Raw genomic sequence first — 19,378 nt, 5'->3', positions numbered from 1 at the left:
AAGGTAATGCATGCAAAGGAGTATTCCTTACCATAAGAAAAAAGTGTGAATGTAAACACTGCATGATACAAAAAGAATATTTCAATAACTCCTGATTAAATATTAGAAGTTGCTTTCTTTCTTGTGTTCCAACACAATGAGCACTTAGTCAGACAAAGGCAGTAGCTGAAATTGTATCAGCAACCAATAAAGGATTTTTTGGTTGATTTTTTACTTTTACTCTGCTGACTATTATCCTCAAAACTAATCGAGAAAAATGTGAAACCACTCCTTTCTAAGTTTTAGAGTGGAATAAAATAGGTACAAATAGTTCCCAGGAAGCTAGAATTGCCACTGTCAAAGAAAAATACATGCCCAATTACCAGTATTTCACATTTTGAACACAAATAAATATGAAGTGTGACCCAAATTCATTTATGCATCAAAGGTAGAAATATACTGGGGTTTTCTTTTTTGTGAGAAAATGATTCTTTACAAGGAAAAGGATTAAATGCCCTTAATGTGAATTTACTATTGCCATTGTTGTCTGTGTAAGTCTTCACATTTTACCTTTTAACCGAAAAGAAACCACCATGTCCTAGAAGTACTAAGTGAGTGCTTTTATACAAGCTTGAGGTCTGATTTTGTAGAAATGTATCCACAAATTCTATGAACAGGGACATCAAGGTCTGCATACACTGGATCTGCAGGTACATAAGAAGCTAGTACAGCAAAGGCAAAGAAAGAAAGATGTATGCCTCCTCAGTTGAAAAACATTCTTGGGAAGCTAGCAAAGTCATTACAGAACACCAAGAGTACATTCAGGCACAAATGCCCGAGCTTTACAACTTGCTTCAGTTTATAACAATGACTGCAATCCCATTTTGTTCCTGGAACTTCCAGAAAACAGTATATCTCCAACCTTATTTTAATAGTCACCAGCTGCCCAGATAAATGCTTTCGGTTAATCCCAGTTATAATATGCAGAATATCAGTATTCTGAGGGAGGTAGGGAAACAATGCTGAACTAAATACCTTTATATAAAAAGCTTGGTATAATTATTTTTCTATAAAAGCCTCTCAATAAGACAACAAACAATTTTCCTCAGCAAGCCCATTTAGAGTCCTTTATCCTCCTATTTTGCTAGGTCAAATGAAAGAATATAGGGTATCTCTGAGGGTACGTGAAGGAAATGCAGAGGGAGGAAATGATGAGGAGGGCGAAGTGTTCCCATTTACATTTACTGGGTTCTTGGCCTTGTAGCCTTTGTTCAAGGTTCTGCTGGAGGCATTCGGGCTGTTTCAGGGCTCTCAGCTGACTTCTAATGGACTGTTGAGGTCCTGCCCAAATAAAGTAATGATGGTTGCAGGCCACAGGGATGCCATTGCCATTTCCCCCATCTGTGTTTTTGTCTTTTGTCTTTGACCTTAGAATTAACAATCCTCAGAGAACTAATATCTGCACTGACAAGTGAAACTGGATGGGCACTGCAGTGCCTGAGGATGCACTATCAGTTCACTCATTAAAGCAATGGTGGCCTCGCTTTTAAATGAGGGAATTTTGTTCCTCCTAAAAGAACTCACAAACAATTTAAACTTTCTTTGTTTGCATACATGCAGGAAAAGAAAACCTCCATAGTACAGTACTACACTACGAGATACTTCCTTGGTTCTCAGGGACTATATTTAGAGACATTTTACATGGAAGAATATCCAAAGCATGAGTGTTCCACTAGAAAAGACCCCAACGAATACATTTTGTACACTGTACATTTCATACTTGTGTCTAATTTATTTTGTAATCTGAAGGTTTGTACCATTTAATTTCCCTCACCTAAGACTGCTTCACTCTTAATATGATCCATTACCTTTTCTAAGCTTTGAAGTCTTTCTAATTGAAGTCAGCTATTATGACGGGACCAATAATGTCAAGCATAGGTATGGGAGTTAGAGTAATAAAACTATAAAAAGGGCCAAATTCAGAACCTTGAAAGGTCTCCAATGCTAAAGTCACAGGCCAGATAGTGAAGGGGCAGGATGCTGAGACTTGGCTTAGGGACATTTGAGAAGATTCACTAAAGAATAGTGAACACCAGCACACTCTTGGTCTGTGAGAATAAATTGCCATATGATAACAAGGTCTGCAGACCATACAGAAGATTCAACTATGGTGATGCCTTGCAAACTGGTTTTAATTTTCTGCCTCAAGATCTGGCATCCACCTCCTCTGGCTATTATTAAACTATTAAGAAGGTCAAGCTGCAGCAAGACCAGTTGGGAAAGATACCCTTACTAAAGGAATAAAGGGAACTGCAGGGCCTCACCAATATGTGACAGAAAGAATGGCAGAGCATGCCTGAGAATAGATATTGAAGGTATATTTCTCATAGAGGAATAAGCAAGTAGGAACAGGGAGGGAAGGGAGCAGGTAAGGTTTTGCATTACCAAGCAAAGTCCTGCTCAAGTTAACTTGCTCAATTTTAGAGAAGAGCTGTGGAAACACTGCAGCTCTTACTTCTAAACTGTCTGCTCAGAGGGGAAAGATATGGATTATTTATATCTCTATGCCCCTCAGGTATTGGTTAAAAGCTGCCCCTTTTAATCAAAAGGAATATATAGATTTCCAGGCAAATTTGGCTCTCTGTGGACAAAAGTAAAGTAGTTTCTAGCAGCCTGACCAAAAAAAAGAAGAGACTGGTGAAAGACTGATGTTGCCTTTTAAAATGGAAGCCCTATTGTGCATTGTACATTAAAAAAAATGTTCTAGGAATTCAAGGGTATATGCACAAAACATTGACATTATCAGCACAAAACATTTTCATTATGCTCCGTGGTTCATGGAGAAAATTACTCCTGCATTTAGAGTGAAGTAAATTGCCATTACAAGTTGCAAGAGATGATCATAGGAATAATAAATACACTGTTGGTTGGTTCTATAGGTGACAGTTTTAATCTGTTTTCAATGGAATGTGTGCTTTTGCAGTTGTTTTGATGGGTTTGTGTTGAAATTTAACTATTCATGATTTACAATCAAAAGTGTGGGTGATTAGTGCAAAGAGTTTTGCGTCTTGGTATGCAAACTGCAGCTGTGGAATAGACAGTGTCAATAGATACTATTCCTTGCTAAATATTGAATAAAAGACATATTTAGTAGAAAATTAAAATATCCTTTCAACATGATATGAAAACTTTGTAGACTTCTAAAAATTTACACCCAATCACTGGTCTTCCAGAAAACATGATAGGCATGTCTTTTCTTTTTTTTTTTTAAGTTTGAAATTTGATTTATTTATTTAGGTAACAAACACTTTCTGGGTATCAATGTGTCAGGTCCTGAGATGATGCTTAAGACTATGGATTATGTATGACTCTTATCGAGAGTGGGAAGAGACATCTTTAACTCTTTTTTTTTTTGTAATATTATAGTTTTTTTTAATTTCCCAAATACGTTATTTTTTTTTCTACTGTACAGCATGGGGACCCAGTTACAAATACAAGTATGCATTCTTTTTTCTCACAGTATCATGCTCCATCATAAGTGACTAGACATAGTTCCCAGTGCTACATAGCAGGATCTCATTGCTAATCCATTCCAAAAGCAATAGTCTGCATCTATTAACCACACGCTCCCAATCCATCCCACTCCTGCGGGGAGCCGAGGCAATGCTAGGACTCAAAAAAAGGACCTTGCCTGATGGCAGAAAAATCTGAAGGTCAGGTTCCTAACCAAGGAAGGGAGCTCACCTGAACGGTACATGCCGAAGGTGGGCCTCTGGACAGGATAAAACCCTGCCTGAATGGTGCATGCCAAAGGTGGGCTTCTGGCCAGGGTGAAAGACTGCCTGTACGGTACAAGCCGAGGGCAGGCCTCAGGTTGTACAGCTCTCATTTTGATGTTTATGGGGAAGAATTGGGGCTTTCCTGGGAAAACAATTTCCATGTTTGCACTGGAGAACATGGATTGTTTCTCAGGTGACCTAGTCTTTCCTGCTGTTTTATTTGTTATTCAGTTTTCCTCAGTCTTTCCTGATATTTGCTTATTATTCTCATTTCCCCTTCTTATTTTCCTGTGGTGATTTGTGATTTAACAAAATTACAATAATAATATAATAAGAATTTCATTCTAAGGGACTTTCCCCTATTTAAATCCAACTTAATTAAAAACATAGTGTTTCTCTACTAACCAGTTATACAGTAAACATTAGAGTTAGGATTTTAATGAGGTTCATAGAAGTGAGACATATATTATTCTTGATCAAAAGAAACCCAGCTGTGAGTTTTGTCCTTAACTTTAGAAACTTTTTAGCGGTAGCTAGCTCAGTTGATTTGTATTTTCTCACACTGTCTCCCTGCCAAGGACACTTTGAAGATAGACACTAGTCTAAAGACAGGATTTTTTGTGTTTGTAACTTCTTCAGCTTGTGGGAATTAGCTAGCCATGAGATGGTTTGTGCTGGGTCTCCTCTTTCCCACATGATATGCTATGTCTGTCCTTGACTTGTTCTCACTAAATTTAGTTAAAGATTTTAAAACATGACGTATTGCTGCTATACCATGTGATCAAAAAACAAAGCCTAATAGTTAACCAATGTACTTTTAATACTATGACGTAATTTGTAGTGAAAAACTGTCTATATAATCAACCACTTATGCTAATAAAATTTGAGCAGTCCAGCACCCTGAAAGAAGGGACAAAGAGGCTGTCTCCGTTCTTTCACCTACGCTGTCCATCTCCCATTGGGATGTATACTCCCTGGCCACCAGAGCTGGCCTGCGGCGCACTCCCTACCCCTACCCCTTGGCAACCCACAAGTCTATTTTCCAAGTCCATGATTTTCTTTTCTGTGGAAAGGTTCATTTGTGCTGTATATTAGATTCCAGACATAAGTGATATTATATGCTATTAGTCTTTCTCTTTCTGACTTACTTCATTCTAGATGAAAGTCTCTAATTCCATCCATGTTACTGCAAATGGCATTATTTCGTTCTTTTTTATGGCTGAATAGTATTCCATTGTGTATATATACCACATCTTCCTAATCCAATCGTCTGTCAATGGACATTGGGTTGTTTCCATGTCTTGGCTATTGTGAATAGTGCTGCAGTGAACACGTGGGTTCATGTGTCTTTTTTAAGGAAAGTTTTGTCCAGAAATATGCCCAAGAATGGGATTGCTGGGTCATATGGTAGTTCTATGTATAGTTTTCTAAGGTACCTCCATACTGTTCTCCATAGGGGTTGTACCAGCTTACATTCCCACCAACAGTGCAGTGATACAATTCAGCAGAATAACACAGGCAAGTTGGTAAGAAAGAGCACATTGCCATTCTGTAGAAACATAAAGAAATATACAGATTTATGAAAATTGGTTCTTCTGCCATTTACAGAAAAAAATCAAATCAAGAATGGATGATGCTAAACATGTCACCATGCTTATAGAATTTGTGGTGTGCTTTCCATTCCTCTAAAGAGTAGAGCATGATCAACCCAACATGTGGAGTAATTCATGTGTAAGGAGCAAAGTACAACGATGAACTGTGGGTGATTCTTTAGGGATGTTCTACACTCTGAAGTGAATACCTTGCTCCCTGTCTCTGCTACCATCAGAATTAAAATATTCTATCATTTTCCACAACTGGAGTATGATCTGAGGAATGTCAAAAAGTCTCTTTCTCAAACTCTCTCTCATGATAGCTAATAGAAATAGTTTGACTATTGCCACTAGTCCATTTCCAATATTTTCTGTAAATCACTTCTGGAAGGATGGCATCATTTTGTAGCTATTGATGTATTAGTGGAAATAAGTGTTAATATTGCTAAAGTATTAAATAAGTGTTAATATTCCTTCATCTCTGTCCTCTAAAATATAATTGTGCCTTAGTGACTACTAAATGAATTCAACAGTTTTAGTATTTCTCAACTCAAGTTTAACTCCCTTTTTCCAGTTTATATTCAACATTTTCCATGTCCAACCATCTTGCTATATGTATTAATTCTAGATTCATATCAGATATATTATAATTTATATTTTTTATTCCAAAATGCATATATTCTACTTTAATGTATAAATATTTGTTCAATATTTTCCAATTACTATACCATGCTATATGATGTAATTATTATCAAGTAAAATAATTCCAGAAAAGGGAAAAGAAAGTAAAAGGTTGAAATTTTAACTATAGTAATGAGGGAAACATGTTAAAGTAAATGGCATTTGAGTTAAAATTTGAGATTGTGAGAGAGTGGACCATATGTTTATTTGGGAAAAGAACATGCCAAGAAGAATTAGTACAAATTGGAAAAGCTCCAACATGAGCACCAGACTTCTGTGTTTGTGATTTGAGATGTAATGAGCATAGAGAGGACTGTTAGAAGATGAGGTCAGAGAGATGATGGACAGATAATATAGAACCTTGGAGGACACTGTAAAAATAATTTTATTTCACTTCAAAAGTGATAGAAAGGCTTGGAGGGTTTTGTGTAGAAGAATAATGTAATCTGTTTCAAGTTCCAATAAGGTCATCTTGGCCACCACACTGGCCATTGACCTACAAGGGCAAGGGCAGATAGCAGAGAACATAGGAGTCTACTGCAGTAATCCAAGTGAGAAAAGATGAGAAGACAGTAAATGGAATAAGAGTGAAGGGAGATATCTGAAAGTCAGTTTAAATATGTTACATGTAAGATACCCAAGAGACCTTCCTTCAGCTGAAAGTAGGAAAAGAACTTAAAATGCAAATCTGTAATTCAGCATAGCAATCCAAGATAGAAATGTGAGTTTGGGAGTTGAGCCTACATAAAATATAGGCTTATAATGATAAGCCTTAGAATGGATGAGATCACCAAGAGAATGAATGATTGTGTAGATGAAGAAGGAAAATACTTTGATTTAAGGCAAAAGCTGCTGAAAGACCAACAAGATGAGAAATGATATAATAACTGAAGGATTTAACAACATGGTGGTGGTCAACAGGATCTTTTTTAAGATATTTTGATGGAGTGGTGGAGTCTAAATCCTGATTTTAATAGGTGGAAAACACAATTGTAGGGCTGAAAGTAAAGAGGGAGAGTCCAGGCAAATTTTTTTAGTTTTGCTTAAAAATAAAGAAGTGAAATATGAGGGAATTTGGAGTGAGGATCAGCGTTTTGTTTTTGTTTGTTCTAAAGATGTGATAAATAATGTTTGCATACTAAATTAGGATGATTCATCATAGAGATGAAAATTGATGGTACAGGAGAAAGAAGAATTAAAGGAGCTATGTCTCGAAGAAAAGAGAAGAAATGGGATCATGTAAGTAAGTGAAGAATTGGGCATGGCTAAGACCACAAACATTTAACTCATATTAATATTTCTTAATTAATGAGAGAAAGAAAAGTTTACAACATAAGATTTAGGAGGAGAGGGTTTTGGGAGTCCCTACAGCATATTAACATTCTCTTCTATATGTTTTCTTTTTTTAAATAATTTTTATTATAGTTAATTTACAATGTTCTGTCAATTTCTGCTATATATATATATATATATATATATATATACAATTTTTCTCACATTATCCTCCATCATGTTTCATCACAAGTGACTAGATATACTTGCCTGTGCTATATACAGCAGGATCTCATTACTTATCCACTCCAAATGCAATAATTTGCATTTCAGTTTAAAGGCAACCATGCTTATACAGAGCTGTAGAATTTGACATCTGAAGAGTGCGTAGGGTATATGCAATCAGAGGAGAAGGACAATGAACCAACTAGGGAAACGGAGTCCAATGTTGCATTAATTGGCCCTCTTGAGATGAATGGTCACAGATTTAGAGTGAGATCAGGCAGTGTAGCTGTGTGTTGTTTCCCCCAAACTGAGCTGCTAAATTTATGAATGGAATAGGAGGAGAGTTTATTTCAATGTCATTCTTATTTTGCCAAGCAAGTACAAGGAAATGAGAACAGCCCAAAGAAACAAGAGAGCAGAAGGGTGTGATTATAATGATTAACCATGGGATTTAAGCTGGTGCAGTAGAGTAAGGAGGGAATTAAAGACAGGAGGGAGATGAAGATAGTGATAGGAACACTGACAGGTAGGAACCTCATGAACCTGGCATGCAGGTATAAGAGAGCCCAAGATAAAAAGTTTGGAAGTGGTAGAGGTTGGAAGCTGGAAAACTGAAACAATTATGAAGAGTTTGCTGCTACTGGAAGTGACAACCTTAAAGGGGTGACCATGGAATAAGTAGTTGAGTAAGGTGGAGAACATGATCATTGAAGGTGGAGGCAGAGGGATTGCAGACCTGGAATACTGGAACTACTGCCCTGTGGATATTAATCACTAAGAGTTACAATAGCAACATGAATGAAGAGAATGGCAGTGAAATGAAGAGGAATGGCCCAGGACTCCAGAGGTTCAGTGCAACAAGATAGAGTAGTGTCAGCATATTCAGATGACATCAGATTGGCAGCTGGGAGCTTTATGGAAAAGAGAAGAATGACCAGGAAGGAGCAATAATGAAATCAGCAAGCACATTCACCTGCCTCCTGGTCAAAGGGTGCAAAATACAAGTACTACTTCTTTTTGAGAAAGCTCCAGAGACAGCTATGTCCACAGGGAAGAATAAGTAGAATAAGCTGAATGCAACTTTCAGAGATGAGGTGGCACATACGTGAGAGGGGTAGTTATTGATGACTGACAGTGAATTCCAGAAAGCACAGAGGTAGGGCTTCAGGAGCTGTGGAGACTTGAGTAAAGTGATCGAAGTGACACACACAGTCAGATGGGTATTAGAGTCTCCGTGGACAATGAAGTGACAGGATATTTTGATTTGTTCATATATTCACCATAGAGCAAGTCTTTTGCACTAATTGGTACTGATAGAGCTATTAGATATTAAAAGTGGGTTTTCCTTGGTCTAACCCATTTATTGCTTTTTTAAAATTTTTTTTTAAAGAATCTGAAGCCCAGAGAAAGATGCAATACCTTATTTGACCTCTTCCAGATATAACTCAATGAAGTGGTACATTTTTCAAGGAAACTCATCCACCACCATTCCCTAAATGAAAGTTAATCTCTAGCATGCAGTTCTCATAGAAATGTATTTGTCCTCTCTTGAGTATTCTGATCACATCTTTCTTCTGTAGTGGTTATCTAATCTTACTGAGAAGAGGGCTGTGACTATTTAGTCTCTGAATCCCCCAAGGTATTTGACCAAGCACCTTGTTAATTCTCTTAAGAAATGCATATTTTTTTTTTAATGTGCTTAAGTATCCAGGGACAACTGGCTGAGAAAAAGGATTATGTAAATTTTGATTTAGAAAAGGTAGAGGTAAATGTGCACAGTATTGAAAAAAAGCAAGTCAATGGGAAACCAGGAATGACCTTATTGGGACTTGAGGAAAACAAGAGCCAGGATAAAACCCATGAGTTCCTACGAAATGGAAACTAGGGCTAAATCAAAAAGAAAGAGAATAGGCTAAAATATCAGATTAGAAATTACACAAAAGCCACTTCAATTTCACCAAACTATTGTCTTATTCTTCAGAGGAATCAGGCTGCCTGTATCCCCCAGACTTGTATAGTGAAGATGTTTACACTTAACTGAGGCTCTATTGAGACTGAGTAAATAATTCATGATGTTCTCTTCTAAGAACGAAAATTATGTATCCTCTATTTTTTCTTGCATAGCTTCATAGACAAAGCTTAGATATTTCTTTTCTACACATTTTCATGTGCTATATCATAGTATAATCTATAATTATCAAAACAGGATAGATAGCAAAATCATAATCCTCTTGAAATATACATATTGCATACATACATTATAAACCCTCGTGTGTGAATTTACATGTGTACATATGTGTGTATGTAAAGAAATATATTCAATAATAAAAATGGTTTTCTCTGGGTGGACAGAGTATAAATGCGTGTGTATGTGTGTGTTTGTGTGTGTGAGTTTTGTCCACACCAACAGCATGTAGAAGTTCCTGGGCCAGTGAGTGAACCCACACCACGGCAGTGACCAAAAGTGCTTCAGTGACATCGGGTCCTTAACCTGCTGTGCCACAAAGGAACTCCATAAATGCTCTTTCTTATCCTTTTCTTTTTGAGGTAGAGAACTTCTGAATTTATTACAATGGATATATTTTACTGTTAAAATCAGGGGAAAAAAAAGGTTATAAAATGAACTTCAATAAAAACTGTAATTCATTACAGAGAATGTTTGTTCTCAACTAGCCAACTCTGTAGGGAATAACACAGTTTAGATAGTAATCACATACATAGGCCTTTTGCCCTTCATTCTATAAATTGTAAAAATGTGGAAACTAGATACAATTTGCTGACGAACAGTAGAAAAGGAAGAATATGCTAGAATATTAAAATTTTCCTTTCCTTCTTTATCTGTTTCATGGTCCCTTTAAATATTAATGTACTTAAAGAGCATCTCCCACTCAAGTAACAGTTAGCTAAGGTCAGATTTTAATCAATAAAAAGATGGTAGAAACTGTCGGAGGATCCAAGATCAATAAATTTCATCATACCAAAGGTCCTTTCTCCCTGCAGCATATGAAGATTTCTCCTTTAGTTCTTTGGTGACATGAAAATTGTAACTATGTTGCTTAAAGAAAGAAACAAAAGAGACTAAAGTTTAATTATACTGTTTTATTTCTCTAGCAGCTGTGTCCCATTAGCCACTGAGCAATGGGAAAGTTCTTTGTAATCTTTGACCCTCCTACCAATACAGTCCTGTGCAAACTGGTAATTACAATCAATTATAGGCCACAGAGAGGTGAAAGAGACACACATATATATGTATATATATTCTCCCTTGCAGAGGCCTATGAATTAAGTTAACAGTCAAACTATAACTCTTCAATTTCTGGGCCTGAAGCTACTAATAAATTCAAGATATGTGGTTGTCTTTAATATCATAATATGCTGCGAAGAATTGTGATGTTTCCTAATTCTGTTCTTACCATTGGAGGTTGATTGTGGTTTTTTTGGTTTTTTGTTTGTTTTTTGGTTTTTTTTTTTTGTGGGAAGCATATATCACATCTTCTTGGGTATCAAAAGCATGCAAAACTCCTATCTGAATTTTCCATAATAGAATAATAAGAGCAGGTAAAACTTACCTACATTTTTTAAAGCAGTTAATGTCTTAATGAATTCTTTCTCTTTGATATCTGTGGAAGCTGAGGCACAGAGACTTAGTGTGAGAATTTCCTCAAAGTTACAGGATAAGTGCTGGCTTGAAGAATTGTGCTCAAGTCATCTAGCTCCGAGTTCATTCTCTTATCCAGTGTGCTATACAGCATCATGGCCTATTGGGATCTTTATGGAACAATAAAAACTTCATGGGGAAAAGGCCATATTAAAAAGGAGAATAAACAAGTAGAGAAAGCACTTACTACACTACTGAACAGCCCATTGGGGATCACTGATTTCTTATTGACTGCCTCTTCTCTCATTTAACTTTAAAAGGAATGTGACTTTCCACTGATGATGCTGTGATTTATCAGATTCTCTTCACATGCCCACTGCAATCTGATAAAGGAAAGAGGCATAAGTCCTATGGTTTAGCTGCAAGTGTCTAAAGATTATAATTTCCAATGTATCCCTGGCCAATGTAGGACTAAGAAGATGCTGGAGCTTTGACGGAGGTATGAACAAAAGAAACATAAGTAAGTGTTTGGGACTGCATCCTCCCAATTTTCTGGGCTTCAGAGCAGTTGTATTTGAGAGAAATAAGGAATGGCCTCTTAAAGTGTTAGCATTGCTTAGGAAATGACAGACTTCGAAAGGTTTATAATCTCTCCCTCATAAGACTTGCCTCATAATTTGTAGAGTCAAGTGCAGAAGAAAAACTCAGAGCCTTTGGCAAGAGCAGAGCATGAAACCGAGCATGGTGTCCTCTAAGCACAGGGCCTCATGTGACTGCACAGGTAACACACCTATGAAATTGGCCTGACTCTGCACTGTTTCTCAATGTTGATTCTCACTGTCAGAGGCAGGCCCCCCGTTTCTCACAACTCTAAGGCAACTTTTCCTGAGATCCTATCTGATCCTCCATTCTAATAGCATAGTGCACAGCCTTTTCCTACGGAACTTATACTTCAAGACTAACAATCAGAGAAATGTTCTCCAACCCATTCGTCTCCGGCACACCAAGCTAGACACTGACTGTCCGACTGGGTGTATGTAGAGGAATCGGGCCCGCAGCCCATTGCTTTCCAGTCCAAACCTGCCTTGTCCTGGAGGTACCGAGAGAATAATCAACCCTCTTACTGTTCTCTGTGGCTTCATAAAAACTTGTTTTTCAAATATGGTATAGAAAAACTTTCCTTATTATTCCCTCTTTCACAAAAGACTGAAGGATTAAGATAGTTCTATCAGTGATCTTTCATTCTTCTACTTTGGCCAGAAACCAGAAATAAACTTTGTAAAGGTCAGTTCTAGGAAATGCATTCACAAAGGCAAAAAATTATATGATAGTTGAATGTATCTTTATTCTAATCTTTTTTTCTGTATTGCTGTAAAAAGAGAGCTTGCTCAAGTTTTCTTTCTTGGGGCTATTTCTTAGTCCCCCCCCTTTTTTTCCCCTTTTTGATAGCACTTTTGTAGAAAGTTTATCTTTTATTAGCTTTTAGGCCTCCAGTCATCATGCACTGCAAAATCCTTTGGGGCATGTTGAACTTTTATTCTGGTGTTGTTTCTCTCTCTCAAAGCCTTATCACTATCATTTCTTTGAAAGGCTGTCCCAGCTTAATATGTGAAGGTTAGTCTCTGACAAAACCTTTTAATCACACCAGCATAGAACTCACAGAAGTACTACTATTCCAATCTCATATTTATGAGTTTAATTAGCTTGGTTAGATATATATCTGAGAAACTTCGGCCATTAAAGAGAATTTGTTGATAATTATTTAAATTCTTGCCTTATTTTTAACGGTATACCTGAATATGCTTATAATTAAATAATTATTTTTATGCTAAAAGAATAATTTTAACCACTCACCTGGAATATTTGTACATATATACTAAGAATACAATTTATGTATTATATATTTCTTTGCAAATTTACACCCAAACTTCTACTGACCATGGGAGTGTCAATAATGTGTTATATATTTTGTAATGTTTTATATTTCATGTTTTATAATGTGTTATAAACATTATATTTTATAATGTATTGGTAAAGGGATACCACTTAGATAAGAAAACACACTGAAAAATCACATTAAGGTCACACTCACAAAAATATTATTGTATGCTTCGTGCAGAATTTAAATGTTATTTAAATTAAGCAATTTAATTAATAACATAAATTAAATATTTATGTTATTACCCCAAGGATAGTAGTAGTCTTTGAGGCTCATTAGAAGGAGAATATACAAAACTGGAAAGATATAAAGGAAGGTTTATTTTCTTTGTCAGGCTCCAACTAATTGCATTAAAATAAACCTAGTACTTTTGCCAGCTTTAACTCCCACAGAAGAGTAAGCAATCCAAACTCCAGGCTTCTGATGTGGTCATATATCTATTGCCAAGTTTCTTTTTAAAGTCCCCCCAGATAAACATGTATGCCAATTAAGGCGATATAAAATATAGAGGAACTTGTTGTGCCCGTGTGCCATTTTCTCATTAAATCCAGAAAATAACTCTGGCACTTCTTCCCATTATGATCCAATAGATTAAATGACATCTTCCACCAATTGATTCAGGTAAAAGTGCCAGGTTTACTTTCATCTTGGACTCTATACTCCTTGAATGAAGACCAGACCAAACAGTGCCCTTTTGAGGTTGAAAATACCTTTCTTCATAATGTCATCCATTAGAGAAAGGTCAGAGGAAAGGTCAGTTTTACCCATTGTAAAAGAAAATACTGGCAATTCATGTAAAGCTACTTCTTGCTTAGAAGTATTTTCAAGTTTTGCTGCAATAATTTGCCCCATCAAATAGATCCAAGACATCAAATAATAGCAGAGAGGTATATATCATAATTCAAAAGAAAGTACAATTCATTTAAAATAACAGTTTTGAAGTATGAAGGAAGAAATCAGGGTCAAGATGACACTCTGTACCAGCCTAGATTCAGGCGTAAAAAGCACACTTGAAGTGTTAATTGAAGTGACATAAACAACGAACTGTTTTCCATGGTGTGTTTAAGAAAAGGAGAATCAATAGGATACTCTGAATAACACAGTAACAAAGAAAAGTGGTTAAACCATGACCGTCTCTAGCTTTATAGAGATAAGGAGACAAAATAATATAACTAGAACTAGACAAAAGGAATTATGAACTAGGCCTAGAACTAAGGCTCCTATAGCCACAGGAGCTCTGACTGCAAGTAACGGAACTCAAGTACTGCCAAACAATGGCCAGTGAGCACACATACATTTTTCGTTTGCACTTTAAGAATAGAAGTCTAGAAACAGAGGTCTGCCAAAATGAGAAGAGTTTGAAGGGAAAACGAAGTTTTATGGAGAAAAGACATTAAACATTTAAGCTGTCCTTGCTATTTAAATGAAATCATCATGTTAATAGTTACATTTTTTATTTCCTCTTAGCATTACTAAGATGTCCTCTGATAATTATAAACAGAGACTACCATTTTGATTTTAGCCCCCTGGCACATTAATTATCTATTCTTACTTCTTAGAGATCTTGGGATAACACAAATTGGCCTCACATCAAAGAACCAGACTGGAACTTTTATTCACTTCATAATTCCTTACTATAATATTCATAAAAATGAGCAATTCAGCTGCGATTTTATTTATCTTTATCCTTAAGTCTCACAGCAATGACAATAGGAAACAACTGCACAGATCCCTGTGCTGGAAATTCCCACATTATATTGATCCCAACATAAGGAACACACTGAATTTCCCTTCTGATATTTCAGAAAGGGCATCTCACCTTTACTTATTTTCAATAAGTTTATTAATGTCACCAGGGCATATAATTGTGTTGTCGGAAATAGAAATGCTTCCTGTTCTCAAATTAATTAAAATGAAGATAAGGATCAAGACTTCGACAAATGAAAAGTTTCACATGAACACAATTGAGTAATTAATATAAAGAAAATAAACTCTATATTAGGAATAAACCTCACATTTTACAATTTTACATGTCCCAGTCAGCTTTTAAATCATGCTTATTCATGCATCCCTTTGAAAAAAAGGTCATATGAATATCCTCCATAGCCTTGGTAAGAAGCAGTCCCAGACTATAAAAGAGGTAGAATCAAATTGTAAAACCTATTGATAATGCATCTATAATTCAGCTTTAGGCTGGATATGAGGATGAAAGACAGAAAAACAACACAGATTCCTCTTTCTCTAAAATTGAATTGGTATTACTCTTCAAATGTCAATTTGAGATTTATCTGCAATAATTTCAATAATTATCTAATATGTGTCTGCTTATATGAAACAACAGAAAATTAACCTCCTTTGTATCGTAAGTCCTAATGTATCTGTAGCTCTAAAAATTCATTTCAAAAATGTTTCCAATATGCAGCAGTTTGTTGGCACTGAATTTCTTTTAATTTTATATGTTTAATATTCATATAGTAAAATTCACTTTTTTGGTACAGCTCCAAATCAGAACATAAAATGAGTCTATAACTCCAAAACCTATCTTGTATTATCCATTTACGAGCACACACACACACCACTGATATATTCTCAATCACTATAGCTTTTTTTTTTTTGTCTTTTTTGCCATTTCTTGTGCCGCTCCCATGTCATCTGGAGGTTCCCAGGCTAGGGGTCGAATTGGAACTGTAGCCACCAGCCTATGCCAGAGCCACAGCAATGCAGGATCCTAGTCACGTCTACAACCTATACCACAGCTCACGGCCAACACCAGATCTTTAACCCACTGAGCAAGGGCAGGGATCAAACCCACAACCTCATGTTTCCTAGTTGGATTCATTAACCACTAACCACGATGGGAACTCCTCCATCACTATAGTTTTTAATCTATTTACTAGTGTCATATAAATCAAATCAAATTGCATTCATATATTTCGTAAATAATTGAGACGGACTTCTGTCTCAATTTAATGGCATAACTTTTAGATCCATTAAATTGTCTGTATCAAATTGTATCATAGTTTGTTGAATTTTTGTTGTTCTTAATTGCTGAGTTTGCAGTAATTATGGATAGAGCTGCTATAGACACTTATGTACAGTTTTTGAACTGATAATAAGTTTTTCTGTAGATTAAATAGTGGTGATGTTGCTGAGTCATATAGTAAATGTATTTTTTTAGGTTTTTATTTTTCTATTATAGTTGATTTACATTGTTCCTTCAATTTCTGCTGTACACCAAAGTGACCCAGTCATCATATATATAGCATACACACACACACACACATTCTTTTTCTCACATTATCCTCCATCATGTTCCATCACAAGTGACTAGATATAGTTCCAGTGCTACACAGCATGATCTCATTGCTTATCCACTCTAAAGGCAACAGTTTGCATCTACTAACCCCCAACTCCTAGTCCATCTGACTTCCTCCCGTTCCCCCTTGGCAACCACAAGTCTGTTTTCCAAGTCTGTAAGTTTGTTTCTTTTCTGTAGAAAGGTTCATTTGTGCCATATATTAGGTTCTAGATATGTGACATTATATGGTATTTGTCTTTCTCTTTCTGACTTGTATTAGAGTATCTAGTTCTATCCATGTTGCTGCCAATGGCTGAGTAGTATTCCATTGTGTATATATATTACATCTTCCTAATCCAATTGTCTGTCAATGGACATTTAGGTTGTTTCCTTGTCTTGGCTATTGTGAATAGAGCTGTAATGAACATATGGGTGCATGTATCTTTTGCAAAGAAAGATTTGTCGGGATATATGTCCAGGAGTGGGACTTCTGATCATATGCTAGTTCTATATTTAGTTTCCTGAGGTACCTCCATACTGTTTTCCATAGTGATTATACAAATTTACATTCCCACAAAGAGTGTAGAATGGTTCCCTTTTCTCCATGCCCTCTCCAGCATTTGTTATTTGTTGACTTGTTAATGATAGCCATTCTGACTGCTGTGAGGTGGTACCCATAGTTTTGATTTGCATTTCTCTAATAAATATTGATGTTGAACATTATTCCATATGCCTATTGGCCATCTATATATCTTCTTTGGAGAAATTTCTATTCAGGTCTTCTGCCAATTTTTCAATTTGGTTGTTTGGTTTTTTGTTGTTGTTGAGTTGTATAAGTTGTTTGTATGTTTTAGAGATTAAGCCCTTATCAGTTGCATCATTTGAAACTATTTTCTCCCATTCCATAGGTTGTATTTTTTTTTAATGGTTTCCTTTGCTTTGCAAAAGCTTGTCAGTTTGTTTAGGTCCAATTGGTTTATTTTTGTTCAATATCATACACCCACCACATTAACAAAAGTCAAAAATCACATGATCATCTCAATAGATGCAGAAAAATTATTTGACAAAGTCCAACATCCATTCATGATAAAAACTCTTACCAAAGTGGGTATAGAGGGAACATACTTTAACATAATAAAAGCTATTTATGACAAACCCACCACAAATATAATACTCAATGGAGAGAAACTGAAAGCATTCCCACTAAAATTTGAAGCAAAACAAGGATGCCCACTCTCATCATTTTTAATCAACATAGTATTGGAAGTCCTAGCCACAGCGATCAGACAAAATAAAAAAATAAAAGGTATCCAAATTGGAAAAGAAGAAAAATTGTCACTGTATGCAGATGACAATACTACATATTGAAAACCCTAAGGAATCCACACAAAAACTACTCAAACTGATCAACAAATTCAGCAAAGTAGCAGGATACAAAAACTACTCAAACTGATCAACAAATTCAGTAAAGTAACATTCAGAAATAGGTTGCATTTCTGTATACTAACAGTGCAATATTAGAAACAAAATATAAAAATACAGTACTTTTTAAAGCCACACCTCCCAAAATTAAATACCTGGGAGGTGAAAGACATATATGCTGAGAACTGTAAAACATTAATCAAGGAAACTAAACAGCATTCAAAGAAATGGAAAGATATCCCATGCTCCTGGACTGGAAAAAATAATATTGTTAAAATGACCATACTACCCAAAGCAATCTACAGATTCAATGTTATTCGTATCAAATTAGCCATGACTTTTTCACAACACTAGAACAAACAATCCAAAAATTTATTTGGAACCACTAAGGATCCAGAATTTCCAAAACAATACTGAGGGGTGGTGGGGAAATGAACAGGAGGCATAACTCTCCCAAACTTCAGACAATATTACAAATCTACAGTAATCAAGACAGTGTGCTACTGGTACCAAAACAGACATACAGACCAACGGAACAGAAGACAGAACCCAGAAATAAAGCCAGACACCTATGGTGAATTAATCTTCAACAAAGGAGGCAAAAATATAAAATGGGAAAAAGACAGTCTTTTCAGTAAGTGGTGCTGGGAAAACTGGACAGCTGCATGTAAATCAGTGAAACTAGAACACACCTTCAAACCATGCACAAAAATAAATTTCAAAATGGCTCAAAAACTTAACATAAGACACCATAAAACTCCTAGAGTAGAACATAGGCAAAACTTTCTCTGACATCAACCATACAAATGTTTTCTTAGGTCAGTAAATGTATATTTAAGCAACTGCCATATTGTTTTCTGTGGCTGTATCATTTTACATTCTCTTCAGTTATGAGTGATAAATTTGCTCAACATTCTCTCCAGAATTTGGTATGGTTAGTATTTTACTATTTTATCTACACTAAAAGATGCATTAGTATGGCTCATCATGAACTTAATTTGCATTCCCCTAATGTAGAAATGGCGTCTTCTTAAATAGTTGATTTTGCAAGTGAAATCATTTGAGCTGGTGATTTCTTTTTAGAAATATTTTACAAATTACATTTCTGTAATAGCTATAGGATTTCTCTTTTATTCTGGGTGAGTTTTATTCAATTGTGCTTGATAAGAATAGGTCAATTTCGGGGAACGATGGTCTAGGGGTTTGGGATGACATGTGCACACTGTGGTATATGGAATATTAGGCCAACAGGGACCTGTTGTAAAGCACAGGAAACTCTACCCAATATTCCATGATAATCTATACATAAAAATAATCTGAAAAAGAATGGATGTGTGTACAAATGAATAACTTTTGTAGAGCAGAAATTATCACAATATTGTAAATTGACTATATTTCAATAAAACTTTTAAAAGAAAAATAGAATAGATCCATGCCGAGACCAGCTCAGCAGGTTAAGGCTGAAGAACGGGTGCTGTGAAATTTAAGGAAAAGGTTAACATAAAACAAGACACAGAGACATTTATTTTAACTCAAGGGAACCAGGGGACTCAAGGTCTTGGGGACCAAGAGCGCCGCCTCAAGAAACCACAT

General features: G+C 35.9%; 1 protein-coding gene and 1 long non-coding RNA gene across 27 annotated transcripts in view; one reads left to right on the top strand and one right to left on the bottom strand.

The window, feature by feature from the left end:
• Positions 1 to 19,378, top strand: part of LOC106506546 (uncharacterized) — a 1,093,182-nt gene that overhangs the window by 628,906 nt on the left and 444,898 nt on the right. The gene's annotated exons all lie outside the window — the stretch shown is intronic.
• LOC106507559 (uncharacterized) overlaps positions 1 to 19,378 on the bottom strand; it is a 295,098-nt gene that overhangs the window by 61,301 nt on the left and 214,419 nt on the right. For 8 of the 24 annotated variants that reach the window (XR_014839948.1, XR_014839953.1, XR_014839966.1 and 5 more), the window contains one exon: positions 5,195 to 5,307. The exons of 15 other annotated variants lie outside the window; for them this stretch is intronic. Coding sequence is in view for 2 of the 9 variants with exons in the window: in XM_085016328.1 (XP_084872454.1) it covers positions 5,195 to 5,306 (112 nt within the window). In the remaining 7 variants the exon portion in view is untranslated. Of the gene's footprint in view, positions 1 to 5,191; positions 5,308 to 19,378 lie in introns of those variants that run through there. One more of the 24 variants, XR_014839958.1, reaches the window with a different exon arrangement.

This window comes from Sus scrofa, chromosome 1, assembly GCF_054392235.1.
Source record: "Sus scrofa isolate SSC_HxYL_T2T_F1_AM1 chromosome 1, Sscrofa_HxYL_maternal_Yorkshire_Landrace_v2.0, whole genome shotgun sequence".
Lineage (NCBI taxonomy): Eukaryota > Metazoa > Chordata > Mammalia > Artiodactyla > Suidae > Sus > Sus scrofa.
Note: the sequence above shows the minus strand (reverse complement) of the source record. Positions and strands in the feature narration are given on the sequence as shown.